Source organism: Marmota monax, unplaced genomic scaffold (assembly GCF_021218885.2).
Source record: "Marmota monax isolate L192 unplaced genomic scaffold, Marmota_monax_Labrador192_F-V1.1 WCK01_AAM20220418_F8-fsc00092, whole genome shotgun sequence".
In the NCBI taxonomy this organism is placed as follows: domain Eukaryota; kingdom Metazoa; phylum Chordata; class Mammalia; order Rodentia; family Sciuridae; genus Marmota; species Marmota monax.
The window spans coordinates 647,613-663,123 of NW_026692583.1; the positions used below are offsets into that span (position 1 = coordinate 647,613).

Consider the following 15,511-nt stretch of genomic DNA (forward strand, 5'->3'; position numbering starts at 1 on the left):
GCATGGCCATGGGGCTTCTGCCTGAGAAGGTGCTGTTTGTGACCCTGGAAGCCCCCGTCACCTGCCCAGGGTGCAGCCCCTTTCTTGGCGTGGCCCTGACCCTGCGTGGTCCCTCCCTCTCCATGTCATGATGTCATCCTTCAGGAGGCCACAGGAGGCCCTAGAGGCCAGCCTTTCCCAGCCCACGCTGCCACCAGAGGCCTACTCAGCTGGCCCTGGCCACACCTCCCGGGCTGGTGCTGTGCGGGAGCTGCCAGGGGCTTTTGGAGAACCTTGCCCTGGGGACGCGGAGAGTCCTGGCGGCTGTGGCGTGGGGAAGCCGCAGCTGTGGGGTGGGTGGGCGAGGGTCTGGGAGGGGCAGCGTCCCCCTCTGACCCGAGGCCTGTGCGGAGTCCGTGGGCCTGGCTCTGTCCCCTGCCCTGTGCTGAGAGTGGCCATTGAGTAGAGGGGGGAGCCCCAGTAGGTGGTCAGTGGGCGGTTAGCGGGCCGTTCTGGTCCTGCAGGGCCTGCCCTCCCCACTCATCTGCTTTTTTGTTTCCACAGGAGCTTGTGACGGTGGCCTGTGATCAGATGACAGAGACTGGCCTTTAGTCCTCAGTGGTGGTCACCAGAGCGTTCTTCAGGGCCTGAGGCCCAGCCCCTGCCACCATGTCGGGATCCACGCAGCCCGTGGCACAGACGTGGAGGGCCACCGAGGCCCGCTACCCGCCCCATGGCATCTCTTACCCGGTGCAGATCGCCCGGCCCCACACGGTAAGGGGTGGCGCCCTTTGGGGCTCTTGCTCCTGCTCCTTTCCTCCCCTGCGAGCCAGGCTGCTGTGGCTCGGGACACCCTCTGCAGCAGGGCACCTTGTCAGAGGCTGCCCATGCCCTAGGGCCCTTCCAGGCCTGGGGTGTTTGGTAAAGTCTTTATTCCCATCTTTAAAGCTGGGAAGCCGAGCCAGGCATGGCGGCTCACCCCTGTAGTGCCAGCCATTTGGGAGGCTGAGGCAGGATCACAGTGCAAGGCTCAGCCACTTGGTGAGACCCTACCTTAAAATAAAAGAGAAGGCTAAGAAGGTGGAGGCGGGGCTTGGCTGAGCGGAGGCTCCACCCCCTCTTGATTGGCAGTTGAATTTGCCTGAGTGAGGTTCCTGCCGCATAGGCTGACCTGACCTCGCAGTGGCCGCCTCTGCTTTCCCGTCTGGGGTTGGGGAGGTCTCCTGGGGGCCATTCACTCCCTTCCCCGTTACTTCACTGTGGTGAGGCCCCGTGTGAGAGGCTGAGGCCCAGCCCATTCTGTCTCTGGACGCCCGGTGTGGGGCCCAGGCTGGGCAGTGGACTGCCCTGGGGACGGAGGCCTTGGTGTGCCTGTGTGCCCCCAGCTGCTCCCCTCCGCCTGCAAGCAGGGGCCAGTTTCCCCCCACTCCTCACTGGCCTTCGAGTCCTCTCTGGCGTCTGTTGGACACCTGTTGCGTACTGTGACCAGCCCCAGACGCTCAGTGGGTGGGTATCGGCCTCGCGGGAGCCATGGTGGGCAAGGCCCCACCCATGGGTCCTGTGAAGTCTGGGACCCCCATTTCCCCCAGAGGCAGCCTCTCAGGGGACCCCCCGGGCCCTGTGGAGCCCTTGGACGTGGGCCTGTGGCTGGCCCTGCCCTAGGTGGTGCTCCTCGGCGTCCTAGAAAGGACCATCTGGGCGATTTCCAGTTTGTCACAACAGGTATGAGGTCCCCTGCCGGCAGCAGGTGGGTGCTGGCCCTGGGGGGCAGGCAGGGCACTGGCCCGTGCTGGGGCCGCTGCATTGCTACCAGCCCTTGGGCTCTGGGGGCTTCTGCCCCTGTGTGCACCTTGCCACTGACTGGCACTGGGGACCTTGGCGGAGTGCCAGGCCACAGAGAGGGCCCCTCCTGGGCCGGGTGGGGGTGGGCCAGGCCCCCAAGTGGGCCCACTTCCTCTGCCTGACTTGCAGTCGTGGTGTCCTGGACCTCCTGGGATGAGGGCCGCTCTCTGGGCTCCCCTCATTTTCTGAGGAGTGGCACTGGAAACGTGGGCACTTCTGTGGGGCCCAGGGACTCTGTTAGCTGTGTCCCCGCCACTGCAGCTTGCCCAGGGTGCTGGGAGTTGCCCTCAGAGGCAGGCTAGAGAGAGGTCCTTTGGTCCTTGAGGGCCCCTGGGGCTGGGGCAGGACTCTGTGGCCTCTGCCCATTCATACTGCTCCTCAGCAAGTCTCCCCGCCTGTCTGCCGGCGTCCCCTGGCCTGGGGACAGAGCGAGCTGACGTGTGTGGGGCATGGTGTGCGGGCAGGCCCGGGGCTGGGGTCCAGCTCTGCTGGGCTGGAGGAGTGTGGGCCTGCCCTGTGCCAAGTGGCACTCTCGCAGGGTGGTCCCCGGCTCGCCAGGAGGGCTCGTGACTGCGGGGTCCAGGAGTGGGCTCACTTCCTCTGCTGACTTGTAGCCGTGGTGTCCTGGATCCTCCTGGGGTGAGGGCCACTCTCTGGGCTCCCCTCTGGGCTCCCCTCGTTTTCTGAGGAGTGGCTCTGGAAACGTGGGGAGTAGGCAGGTCTGGGCTCAGGACTGCTGCCGGCCCCACTGGGCAGGGTGAGCCCATGATCCTGCCTGCCCATCCTTGGTGGCACCTGGAGAGGCCCTCATTCCCTATGAGCCTCGCTGCTTCCTCCGTGGCCCCGTATCGCCGCCTCGCAGGCTGCGGAGGGAGGGGTGAGTGGCCAGGGCTTCCCTGCCGCAGGGCACAGTGGGCAGCTTAGTGAACGGGAGCTGCTGTCTAGGGTGTTGGCGTCAACGCCATGCAGCCCGGCAGGAGGTCTGCTCCGAGATGGCGTCAGGTGGATCCAGCCTGGCCGTGTCCAGCCTAGGTGACCACCGTGGGCCTCCTTGGTTGATTCTTCCCAGTCTTGCTTTCCTGGGCAGCCCTGATGTGGACATCACAGTGGACACCCACGGAAGGGACCCCAGCTCCCCCCAGGAAGTTGGGGTCAGAGTCAGAGTCAGTGCGGTGGGTTCCCCAGCCCCTGTGGCCAGCGCTGTCCCACCCACTCATTCTGCTGTGCTCACCTGGCTTTCCCGAGGGAAGGCCTGGGGTCACTGTCCTCACACGCCCCTGTGCCCTGGAGAGGTCTCTGCCAGGCAGCTCGCTCCTGCCCAGGGCTCTGGCTGCTTCCTGCCCATGCTGTGGGCACTGGTGCCTGGGCACTGTGGGGGGCACCAGGAGGCAGCTGCCCAGCCCTGGTGACTGTGGCGTAGAGGCTCCTCCCCTGGGTGGTGCCCATTTGTGAGTGGAGCCTCCTGAGGTTTGAGGTAGGGACAGTAAGGGACAGGCAGCTGCAGCCTGAAGCTGCGTAGCAGGATCCCCCCTGGCTGCCCTGGGAGGCCCTTCCTGGGGGCTTTATAGCCTGGAGGAGGACAGGGGTCCTCCCAGCCCCACCCTGCGTCCAGGCTCCTGTTCCCGGCAGGGCCCTGAGGGTCTGAGGGAGAATCCACCCTGTACGTGGTGTCTCCCCGATTCTCTGCAGAACAACCGCTTGAAAGTTAAAAGCCAGACAAGACAGAGTGGCTGGGTATTTCTGCCCACTCCCAAGAAACAGTGTGGAAAACCCAGACAAGATGCCCAGAGGACACTAAGTCACTCTCCATCCTGTGTCTGCTGCCGCGACTGTGCCAGACATCACTAATCAATTGGCACATGGCGTGGCCTGGTGTCCTGCAGACAGTGCGAATGGATTGGGATCAGCACAGCCATCTGTCTTCTGGGGAGAGGCTCAAACCAGGCTGCCCTTACCAGGGGATTTGAGAGCGTTCACTTCTCCCCAGGGGGAGAGGGATTGCGGAGTGTGGGACACGGGAGCTTGACCCTGGGGTGCTCGCCTTGCGTGCTCCAGCCCTGGGCTCTGTACCTGGTGCCACACACACACACAAAAGAGCACACGCCTGTCATCCCAGCAGCTTGGGAGGCTGAGGCAGGTGGATCTTGTTCAAAGCCAGCCTCGGCAACAGCAAGGCCCTAAGCAACTCGGTGAGACCCTGTCTCTAAATAAAATACAAAATAGGGCTGGGGGTGTGACGTGGTGGTTAAGCGTCCCTGAGTCCAGTCCCCAGTACAAAAAAAAAGAAAAAAAAGTGCAGAGCGAGGGTCCATGGGTGGCTGGGTATGAGGAGGCTTTGAGGGGAGGGTCCTCCAAACCGTGTCTCTGGGAGCCCCCTGCACTGGGCTGCGAGGTCCTGTGAGGTCCTGTCTCTGGATGGCCGGGGGAGCCGGCCGGGGTCCTGGAGAGCTTGGGCTGGTGAAGTGCGGCCTTCACTAAAGCTGCGCCTTGCCTTCCCTGGTGGCCTGGTGACCTGCTGGTGTGGCATGTGCTCGGCCTCCAGGGGCTGGCCTCCGCTGAACTGCTGGCCTGGCCTCCATGCAGCACGCTTGGCACCGGGTCCCTGCATACCGCGGGCTGGCCTCCCCTCCTCGGCCACGCCTGGCCGGGCCCTCAGTCCCGCCTGCCTGGCTGCCAAGCTCCCTTTCTGTCCAGCATCCGGTCCCCATGCGCTGGACCTGGTCCCTGGGCAGCTTCGCTCCTGGGGCTGTGAGGCTCTGCTTCCTGTGCCCACCCTGCTGGGCAGCCGAGGGAGGCGGGTGGGCCCGGAGCCCCTCTTGCCCAGTCTTCCTCTGCGCCAGGGGCTGGGCAGCAGGGGCCTTCTGGGCAGCTGGTCTGGATGGGCGCCCCCCCATGAGCCCTGCCTGGCCCCAGTGTGTTATCTGGAAAGTGGGCACAGTCGGGGGACCGATGGTCCCTTGAGGAGTGGGTGGACCAGCCTTCGCGTGACTCTTCCTTACTGGCGGGCGGGTGGGGGGTGCAGGGGCAGGGGGCAGGGCGGGGCGGGGCCGGGCAGCCCCTTCCTGCTCCCTGTGCCTGCCGGCTCACGCCTCCCCCTCTGCAGGACGTGGGGTTGCTGGAGTACCAGCGCACGCCCCGCGACTACGCCGCCCACCTATCGCCCAGCCCCGTCATGCAGCCCCAGAGGAGGAGGCCCTCGCTGCTGTCAGAGTTCCAGCCCGGGAATGAACGGTGAGCAGGGGCTGCCCAGAACCCTGCCTCGGGTACAGGGTGGAGGTGGGGTGGGCTGGGGCCCCTGCAGGGCCGGGCTAGGTGAGGGGTGTCCCTTGCCTGCCTGCCCTTGACCTGGTGGCCGCATGGGTGTGTGCTCTGGAGGGAGGTGCCAGCCGCTGGTGCAGGGACATGTCCACCTGGGCCGGGAGCCCCTCCTCTCCTCTCGCTGCCTTCCCTTTGCTGCTGCCCTGGGACAGGGCAGCCTGACTCTCCTCTGTCCATGGGCAGGGCCAGCAGGGTGGCTCCCCGGCTTTCCTCTTAGTCTCAGGACATCCACAGAGACCCTGTTCCAAGCCAGGTCATGTCTCTGAGTGACGAGGGGACACTGTGCAGCACTTGGGTTGATGCCATGTGCCTCCTGCCAGGCCCTGGTCCCAGTGCATTTCTCAGCTGGGAAGGCACAGAGGGCCACCCTGACCGGCTATGGAGGAAGGGACGGGCAGGCGCCCGGGGACTCCTTGCAGGTGTAGCGAGACACGGCCCAGCCCCCGGGGCTCTGGGTGGCATTCAGTCAGTCCATATGCACTGACTGAGCACCTGCTGTGTCCCTGTCACTGGGATGCTACAGTGGACAGGAGCAGTGAAGGGGCCTGGGACCAAACCTCCTGGGGTGGGGAGGCGGCCAGCAAGTTCCCGGGGACCACGGCTGCCCAGAGGGAGAAGTGTGAGGGGCACACGGCAGGGAGGCCACCTGATCTGCACTGCTGTGAGGGGTGGGCAGTTTGGAGAGGGCTGGAGTAGGCAGTGGCCCTGGGACAGTGGGTGAGGGAAGCAGGGACCAGACCCGGCAGGGCCTGTGGGTGAGAGCGAGAGCTTGGCTCCCCCCATGTGTGGGCAAACAGCTTGAGAATGTTCCAGGCCTTGGCGGGTGGCCAGTCCTGGGAAGTGGAGGTGCAGAGCCACAGCCCTGCTGGGTGTGGGGAGGCAAGGCTGCACCCCCCCTGGGCAAGCCAGGGAGAAGGGTCACAGCGAGCTGGTCAGGAGTCACCAGGCTGGACAGCTCCCATCTCTTCCCAGGGCCACTGGGCAGAGCAGGGGCCAGGTCAGGTTTGACAGCAGGAGTCTTTGGCCCGTTGGTGACCTCTGCCCTGGACGGTGCTAGGTGGCGGTGTCCCGTGTGTGGAGCTTGTGGGGTCTGACTGAGCCCTGCGTCACCAGGGGCCTCGGTAACTGCTGAGCAGTTTGTTAGTGCATCTGGGGAGCTGGCTCTGTGCTAATAGCCAGCTGCTGGCCGAGCTGCCGTGGCGGGTCCCAGACCACACTTAGTGGCCAGGGAGGGGCAGTCGCTGCAGGTGTCCCCTCGCCTCCCTGGCGCTTCCCTCCTGTGGACGTCCTCACGGGCCTCAGTCTGAGGGCAGCTGGGGCTGTGCTTGAGTCCCTGTGACCTTGTCACCAGTGGGTGTGGGCCATGACCCGTGCCCAGTGGGGAGGGCCTCGGGCCTCAGGTCCCAGCCTCCTGCATGACACCGTGTGCCCGGCCTCTGCAGGTCTCAGGAGCTCCACCTGCGCCCCGAGTCCCACTCGTACCTGCCCGAGCTGGGGAAGTCTGAGATGGAGTTCATGGAGAGCAAGCGCCCGCGCCTGGAGCTGCTGCCCGAACCCCTGCTGCGGCCGTCCGCGCTGTTGGCCACAGGCCAGCCCAGCGGCTCTGAGGACCTCACCAAGGTTAGGCCTGGCCCTGGCTGGGAGCCTGTGCTGATTGATGGATGGGAGGGGCCTGTGCCCAGGGAGAGGGCCACTCGGGCAGGGGTGCGGGTGTGGGAGTGCGCACAGGGTGGGCAAAGCCCGGGCACCAGGGGAGGCACAGGGACGAGGTCTCTGCAGGTGCCAGGGGATGAGAGGAGCTGGAGAGGTGTTGCAGGTGGTAGGGGGCCGTGCAAAGGCCCAAGGCAGGGAGAGAAGAGGGATCCTTGGGGTAGGGAGCTGGGTCCTATGCCATCCAGGGCAGCCCTGTGTCAATCCTCTGTACTGTCCCTGCTCATGGTGGGCTTGCTTGGGTCACGGCCTGCACGGAACAGGACGTCTGTGACCCTCTCTGGCCCTGCTCGGCAGATGGATGCCCTGGCCTGAGAGGCAGCCAGTGCAGGGCCCTGGGCTTCCTGGGCTCCTTGTTCTCGTGGGTAGGGGTGGGGTGTACGAGGGGAGCAGGGCTTAGGCACGGCCTGGCCTGGGGTCCCAGAGTCTTGGTGGGGCCAGCAGATGTTCCTTCCTGCTGTCCAAGTTGGCCGCTGGGCTGGGCTGCCCTGAGTCCACTCCCTGAGTGACCACAGGGAGCTCATGGCCGTTTCCTTCCCAGGTGGCTGTGGGTCTGGCCCCAGCTCTCCCTGCACGGGCCTGTCCTTGGCCTGCTGCTGCCCGCGCCTGGGTGCACCCGGGGCGCTGCTCTGGGCTGGGGCGCCTCCCCGACCCGCTTCTCCTTACTGATGGGGCAGAGGTGGGACGTGGGCACCTGGACGCAAACTTGCCGTGGGCCTGTGTGGTGTTGGGTGCCGGGCCAGCCTCCCTCCCGGGGGAGAAGGGCGACTTGGGCCTGGGCGTCCCTGGGTGTGTTCGGGCCGGCCGGAGGCTGGCCTTCCTCCCGCTCTCTTGCTTCAGTCCTGCCCACCTGCCTGGTGTCCACAGCGCTGATGCGTGGAAGGTGAGGGTAGGTGCCAGGAACATCGGAGCTCAGCCTCACGGCCTCTGGGCAGGCGCTCTCCTCTCCTGAGTGGCCACAGGACAGTAACAACCTGCTAACAGATGGAGTGGACTGAAGCCCCCTCCTGGGCCCGTCCCCCAGGGGCAGCTTTGTCCTTCCTGCTTCTGCCCTCCAGGTGGATTCCAGCGCCTCCCGAGTTGCTCCCTGGACCATTGCAGCAGCCCCCAGGCCCTGATCCCGCTCACCTGCCCCCGCCTATGTTCTTCCAAACAATAACCAAGAGGGTCTCGTGCCCCTCTTTGGTGCCCCCAGACCTGTGCACCAAACCTCCGTCTCAGGCAGGAAGCAGTTAAAATTCTCCAAGTGGCCTGCAGGCCTGCCATGATCCAGGCCTGCAGCCCCCAGACCCATCTCCCCCTGTAGCCCCCCTCACCCACTCCGTGCAGCCCTTGGTCCTGCAGCTCCTCAGACATCCCAGGAACTCCCAGCCTGGGCCCTTATCAGTGGCCATGCCCTTGGGCAGGACTGTTGCCTCTGAGAGCTGCTCCCCACCACCTCCTGCGCGTCATGGCTGCCCTCTGCGGCCCAGCTGACAGTGGGAGGCGAGGCCAGCCCCGAAGGCCTGCCTTCCTGACCTCCCCACGCCCTTGGCCTCTGTTGGGGGTGGAGTCCAGGCCACTGCCCTGGGGTCTTCTCCAGGGACGTGCAGCCCGTGGCCCCTCCTGCAGCCCTGAAGCCCCGGCAGCCCCCACCCTGCCCCTTTCCTGCCCCCGCCCCCCACCCCACAGCCATCCCCGCAGCCTGTGGCCTAGTGCCCTATGGCCCAGTGCCTGTCTGTCCTTGAGCCGTCCATTCCTCCCTGCCTCTCCTGTCCCTCCAGCCACCCTCCTGGTGGTCTCCTGCCATCTCCCTCTCCTCCCCCGTGCACCCGTCCACGCCCATGGCGTCCAGTGTCTCGGGAGTCACACATCCTCATGGCTGGACATGGGCAGCTCCCACTCGTGTGTCCAGCCTGCAGGTCCCCCTGCCTCCTGTGCCCTGAGGACCTTGAGAGTTTATTCCTCTTTAAAATAAAGCAAGACTGAGAGGGGGTGTGTGCATAGATTAGGCACCTATAGTTTGCTGCCGTGGGTGTGGCTCTGCGGTCACCCAGCTGCCTCAGAAGCTTTGTCCGACTGCCCCAGCAGGGTGGGGACCGTGGCTAGGTGCCATATGGTGCCATATTCTGTCTGGTGCCTGGCCAGTGTGTGACAGATCCTTCAGGCTCCTGGCGACCCCAGGGACACTCATGAGCTCACTGACGGGCCTCTCAGCCACCAGTGAGGTCAGTGATGACCGGCTGCAGCGCTGGGGACAGGAGCCGGGCCAAGGGAGGAAGCGGCCCAGGCAGCCAGTTGGAGCGGAGGGCTGAGTGGTGGGATTCCAGGCCCAGGCAGGCCCTGCCGTGGGATGCCAGCACACGGGGACGTCGATGACAGGGTAATGTTAAGTGAGTGCCAGGCCCAGCCAGATGAGGTTGACGAGGTCAGGCCTGGGGCGTCCCAGGCAGCGGCTGTGCTGCCCACCCGGCCCCGGCTCCCTGGTGGGGCCTCCACCTGGGCTGGGCCTTCAGAAGCTGGGCTGCTGGCAGGATAGCGAGGGGGTCCGGGCCAGCCCAGGGCTTGCCGTCCCTAGGGAACCTGGCCCCTCGGAGTGCTGACTGGGCTGCGGGTCTTGGGTCTGCCCCCGAGTCTCTCGCTGCTGACCCTCCCTGTCCTGGCGCCACCCTCCTGGGTCCACGAGGTTCTGCACCTGCATCTCTGCTGGTTGTGTGTGTCTCTGTCCGCCCCCTTGGGTCTCTGTCCTCCTGTCCGTCCCCTCGGGTCTCTGTGTGTTCATCTTCGTACCCATCTGTCCCCTCGGGTCTTTCCGTCCACTCAGGTCCCTGTCTGTCCGTCCCCTCGGTTCTGTCCATCCGTCCCCTCAGGTCTGTCCGTCTGTCTGTCTTCGTACCCATGTGTTCGTTTCCTCAGGTCTGTTCATCCTTCTGGGTCTCTGGTCCATCTGTCTGTCCCCTTGGTTCTCTGTCCTTCTGTCTGTACATCCCCTCTGGTCTGTCTATCCCCTCTGGTCTGTCCATCTGTCCGTCTTTATATTCAACTCGTCACCGCCTGGCTCGCTCTCTCTGCTTCTGTCTCTCACTGTCTCTTAATCTCTGTGTCAGTCCCTTGTTTCCATTTCTGTCTCTGTCTCTTTGTCCCTCTCTGTCCCTCTCCCAGTTTGTCCCTCCTCCTTGCTGAGCCCTCGCGGGTGTCCTGGAGGGTGGTGGGTCCGTTGGTGCCTGTGGACAGTCTGAGCAGGTTTTGGGTGGGCAGAGCTAGGGGAGCAGCTCCGAGTGGTCACGAGTGGCCACATGGTCTCGTCTGCTGCGTGGAATCCAGCCGCAGGCCCGAGATGGACCCAAGGGGAGCTTGTGCAGGCGCCACCCCGTGTGCCCAGCTCTCCTTGAAGGCTATGGCCCAGAGGGTGGACATCAGAGTCCCACAGGCAGTGTCTGAGGTGGCTCAGCTGCTGCTGGAGACAGGCTTCTGTCACCGCCAGCAGTCCTGGCTGCCACACCTGCAGTCCCGCCTTCCTGCCTTCAGGCAGAACTGGATTCGCTGCCCTGGGACCCGTGTCCCTGCCTGCCTCCTGTTGTGGGGGATTGTTGGCAGTGCCCGTGGAGGCCTGCTTCCTGGATGCTGCGGGGGCCTTGGGCTGCCCCATGGCCTTGGGGCTGTGGCCTGGGCAGCTCCTCCCTCACTACCGTGACGCCTCCCCGGGCTCCTAGTGCAGGACTTCTGGCCCTGGGTGGGCGCTGGCTAATCCTCCAGGCTCTGGGCCGCGTGGAGGCCAGGTGTGGGGAGCAGCTCCCTCGCTCTCTCCTGGGGGCGTCCCATGGACACGCAGCTGGCTTTTGTGACATGCACTACCCATGGGCGTTTGCGGCCACACTGGTTCTGGAATGTTCTGGCCACCTGGGAGACCGGGACTGTCAAGGGTCTCTTCCCCCTTCCCGCCTCGGGCGTCCATCTGGCGTCTCTGCTCAGTGGGCCCCTGTGCTGTGGTGCTCTGTCTGTCCCCACTTGGCCTCCCCCTCTTGGGTACCGTGCGCAGTGGGTGCCGGCTGACTCAGGGCCAGGTGTGGGTGGACATGCCATGTCCTGCTGTCTCTTGGGGGCCCCCTATGCCCCAGCCCATCGGTGTGCCTGGCCCTGGGAGGAGCCTGCTGGACCTCCTGCCCAGGGGACCAAGGGGACGCTGTCCACTTCTTTCCCGGGGGGCTGCTGGCCCCAACTGCTCCTCATAATTCTCAGGGACGGGGACTTCCCGGGGTAATGCTGCATTGGGCTGAGGGTCTGGGCTTGCTGTGGCCAGGAAACCTGGAGGACCGTGGAGGCGACATCTGGCCAGCTCCTGTGTCCCCTGGCCTCGGGGACAACATCAAGGCCAGGGGACACACCCAGCACTGTCCCAAGCTCTCAGCCCCCAGGGCCTGGCTTTGGCTCAGAGGGAGGACAGGGATGGTGTGGCTCCTGGTTCCGAGGCCTGGGCGCATGTGGGCCTGAGCCTGGTGCTGGGGACAATGTCCCTGTGTCCGTGCGCAGCTGTGGGGGGCGGGAGACGGCCCTCAGACCTCGTCTGCCAGCAGCTGCCAGCTGGAAACCCAGGCTGGGGCCAGCACCTGCTGAGCGCTGACTGTATGCAGGGCCCCCGCCTTCCACATGTTAGTGCCCACCAGGCTCAAGGCTGCCCGGGAGCTGGGGACCGTCTGTCCCCGAGGTACAGATGAGGAAGCAGGCGGGAGAGCGGGGTGCTCTGCTAGTGGGGCTGGAGCTTGGCTCGAAGTGAGTGCGGTGCTGCCTGACCTCAGCCCAGAGGCCCGGCACAGCCTGGGTGTCCAGCACAGGGGCTGCGGAGTCCTGGGGTAAGCTTCCTTGAAGAGCAGCCTAACTGGGGTCAGTGTGCCCCTGCCCACGGCCCGGAGGGCTCTGTCTACCCCCCACGCCCTGCTGGGGTTTCCAAGTGCCCACTGGGCACTTCCCCTGGACGTCGTGAGGGAGAGTCTGCGGGGCCAGGCGGAGTCCTGTTCTTGTTCTCCGGGAGCCTGGTCTGGTGTGTGGCACAGGGAGGTTTCGTGCCCGGGGGGAGGGGTCAGGTGTGCCCAGGGTAGGCAGTGACCTCGTGTCGAGGTGGGCAGGATGCTGACGTGGGGGGAGCAGGCCTGGTGTGGAGGTCCTGGGTAGGCGCCAGCCAGTGCCCTCTTTGGCGGTGACAGCCCTGGTGGCCTAGTGGGAAGCCCTCTTCACGGCCGGAGCAGGGGTGCCGACACCGTGCCCACCTGCACCCTCCTTCTGCACTCAGGAGCGTGGTCTGACGGGCAAGCTGGAGCCTGTGTCGCCCCCCAGCCCCCCGCACGCCGACCCCGAGTTGGAGCTGGTGCCCCCCCGGCTGTCCAAGGAGGAGCTGATCCAGAACATGGACCGCGTGGACCGCGAGATCAGCATGGTGGAGCAGCAGATCTCCAAGCTGAAGAAGAAGCAGGTGTGGGCGGGCCCGGGGGGCCTGGGCGGTCACCAGTGTAGTTGGCAGGCTCCCCACGTGGGGACTCTGGAGCTCGGAGCCCCCAGACAGGAGCTCTGGGTCCCCAGACAGGCTCAGGGGATCCTTAGGAAGGAGCGCGGAGCCCCCAGACAGGAGCTGGGACCTGGTTTGAAGAAAGTCCGGTTCAGGCTCCGTGCCATGCTGGGGCTGTGGGCAGGAGGGCAGAGGGAGGAGGTCAGAGGGCAGATGGTAGGAGGGCAGGAGGCAGAGGGCAGGCTTTTGGCAGGTGGGCGGCTCTCCCCAGCCCTGCCCCCTGGCCTTGGGGTGGGCTGGGGTCCACTGCGGGGCACTTTTCCTCGCCTGCATCTGGTGACAGCCAACCTCCATCTCTGGGCCTCCCAGCTGCCCCCCTGCTAGCCGGGGCCCGTGCCCCACCTCTGGGAGCCTCTGTTTCCTCCTCTGTGAAGTGGGCACAGGCGTGACCCCTGTGGGGTGGGGCAGGTCCCCAGGTCGGGGGCCAGTATGGGGAGCCACAGGAGAAGCCGGTGTGAGACTCACTTTGTGATTTTATTTTAAATCACATTTACTTCAAAGCGAGCGGCTGGCGGGCTTTTGTGGCTTCCCGTGGTCCTCTCCCCGGAGTCAGCTGGTCTCTGCTCAGGTGCCCCTTGGCAGAGAGGACACTGGCCTCTGAGGAGCCCTTGTCCTTGTCCTTGGCCACCTGCGTCCCAGGGCCCTAAGTGAAGTCTTCCTGGCGCAGGGTGGCCGCTCTGTCTGCTCTGCTGGTGGTCCCAGGGCCTTCACCGTGCCCATGGCCCGTGGCCACCTGTCAGCTGGCTGCAGTTTCCCCAGGGGCTGGTGGGGGCCAGGCCTACCCCGTCCTCTCCCCAGTCCCAGGCAGGAGTGGGAGGACAGAGGGCTTCCTGGAAGAAGCCCCATGGGCTGGGCACTTGGTGGGGGAGGCAGGGGGACAGTGGGTTCCAGGGGCCAGTGGTTTTCCGCACGGGAGGGAGGAGGGCAGCGCCAGCCCTGGAAGCCACACCTCTCCTCCCAGGCGTGGTCTGGGGCTGGGGCTGGGCTGAACCACAGCTAATGTGGCAGGAAGCCAGGTGGCTTGGGGACAACCCCCTGCAGTTGGGTTTTGTGTTTTGGTTGTTTCCTAAATTCCACTTGGACTATTTTTTTTTAAGCTGAAATTTCTAAACAAAATCAATCCCTGTGACGTACACAGTCCAGTGGCACTTGGCACACTTGGCCACCCGCTGCCTCATTCCAAGACGTTCCCAACCTCCTGGCAGGAGACCCGGCCCCAGGGTCCTTCCCCACGCCCCTCCCCCAAGCTGGCCATCTGCCCTGTCTCTGTGGCGTGGCCAGCCTCACAGGCCTGTCCTGCCTTTGGTCTCTCTCTCTGGGCATTCCAAGGTCCCTCTGCCTGTGGCACGTGCTGGCCCTCCTTTTCATGGCTGAGTACTACCCCATGCTCGTGCTGTGTTGGCCACCCACGCAGTGACTCTGGCCTGAGGTGGCCGTCCTGGGTGGGGCTGAGTGTGCTGGAGTGTGTCTGCATGGCTGTGCGTCCCTGCGGGTGTCGCCCTGGAGTGGAGCTGGGTCACCTCCTGCCTCTGGGTGTAACTCAGAGGAATTTCCAGGCCGTGTTCCATGGCAGTTGCGCCATTTTCCGCCCCGGCCGTGTGAGGTTCCAGCCTTTCCACATTCCTGCCCGACGCTGTGATTTTCTTTTTTAAGAAGGCTTTGATTCCGGCTGTCGGGGTGTGCAGGGCTCTTCTGCTCTGGGTCCACTTGCTGGAGGCAGCCGGTCTCTGGCCCCTGCCCCGGGCTGTGCGTTGCTTTCTTTGATCCTCCAAACAGCCTCTGAGGTGGCGCTGCTGCTACTGGTTTCCACTGAAGAAGACACTGAGGGTCAGAAGAGGGAGGTGACTTGTATGAGCAGGTCACCGAGACCCAGTGTGGGCAGCAGGGAGCCCAGCTTGACCGAGGCTTGGTGTCCTTGAGCCGTCTTCTTGGGTCTTCCTTCGTGTCTCCTCTGCTTCTCTCTGGTGCCTGCGGTGGGCCGCCTTTGCTGGCCGGGACACTGCCCACCCTCTCTGGTGCTGCTCTGGAGGGGGCCTCTGAGGGACGGGGACAGCACGGCTCCCCCGGTCTTTTGTGCCAGTGAAGTGGGGTGCTGGCTTTCTGGCTGTATCTGCCTCTGCTCTCCTGGGCTCCTGGGTGCACACAGCCAGTCCCTCGGTCACTGCAGCTGTGTGGCCTCTAGAGCAGAGCAGGGCCATATTGTGACGCTATGACTCGGGCTTCAAGCTCCCTGGCCTCATCTCCCCTGCGGCTCTAAGGGACACTCTGTCTGGTACTTGCAGGGGGCTGTGCTGGGCAGACTGGGGCAGAGGACAGGGCCCTGACCGGCACCTGGCAGCCCTGCAGGCGCAGGGTAGAGGCAGAGAAAGAGAAGAGAGGCTCAGAGAAGTCCAGCCACTCCCCGAGGCTGCACAGCAAGTAGCCTTCAGGCTGGGCCTTGGCTCAGGCTGTGGCCCACTGACTGCCACAGCTGTGGGACCGTGGGGGACCGAGGCTTGGCCGGCGGGGCCCAGCCTCCGCTCCCCTCCTGGCCCCGCTCTGAGGGGCAGGAGCCCTGGGGGACGTGGGGCGCTGCTGGGTTCCCGGCCCAGCCCTGAGCTCACCCTCGCTCTCGCCCACAGCAACAGCTGGAGGAGGAGGCCGCCAAGCCGCCCGAGCCCGAGAAGCCCGTGTCACCCCCGCCTATGGAGTCCAAGCACCGCAGCCTGGTGCAGATCATCTACGACGAGAACCGGGTACGCGGAGGTTGGGGGTGGGGGTGGAGGCCAGCGGTCACCAGCTCGCACAGCCTCTGGGTGACTAGAGGGGCGCAGTATGGACAGCCAGGCCAGCTGCAGTGGGCATGCAGTGGCCACTCTGGGCGCCCCTGCAGAGCCAGTTCCTGCAGCACAGACTGTCAACCCTGTGTCAGCGACAACAGCCAGTCTGTGTCACCCACCTCCACCCGGACGCTCTTTCCCTTGGTGGACCTGGGAGGGTGGGCACAGTTGCTGTTTCCCTTTTACACATGGAGACTGAGGCCCAGAGAGGTTGAGTGATTTGCCCAGAGTCACACAGCCAGGATGTGGAGGGTCTGGGGTTGGAATCCCTGGGCGAGGCCTCTGGTGATTTGGCCTCCACTGT

General features: G+C 65.1%; 1 protein-coding gene across 20 annotated transcripts in view; it reads left to right on the forward strand.

Annotated features, from left to right (window-relative positions):
- Positions 1-15,511, forward strand: part of Ncor2 (nuclear receptor corepressor 2) — a 142,856-nt gene that overhangs the window by 39,690 nt on the left and 87,655 nt on the right. For all 20 annotated transcript variants that reach the window (XM_058579774.1, XM_058579775.1, XM_058579773.1 and 17 more), the window contains 5 exons: positions 544-753; positions 4,925-5,052; positions 6,582-6,759; positions 12,116-12,295; positions 15,010-15,123. In XM_058579774.1, coding sequence (XP_058435757.1) covers positions 649-753; positions 4,925-5,052; positions 6,582-6,759; positions 12,116-12,295; positions 15,010-15,123 — 705 coding nt within the window. In that variant the 5' untranslated portion in view covers positions 544-648. The remainder of the gene's footprint in view (positions 1-543; positions 754-4,924; positions 5,053-6,581; positions 6,760-12,115; positions 12,296-15,009; positions 15,124-15,511) is intronic.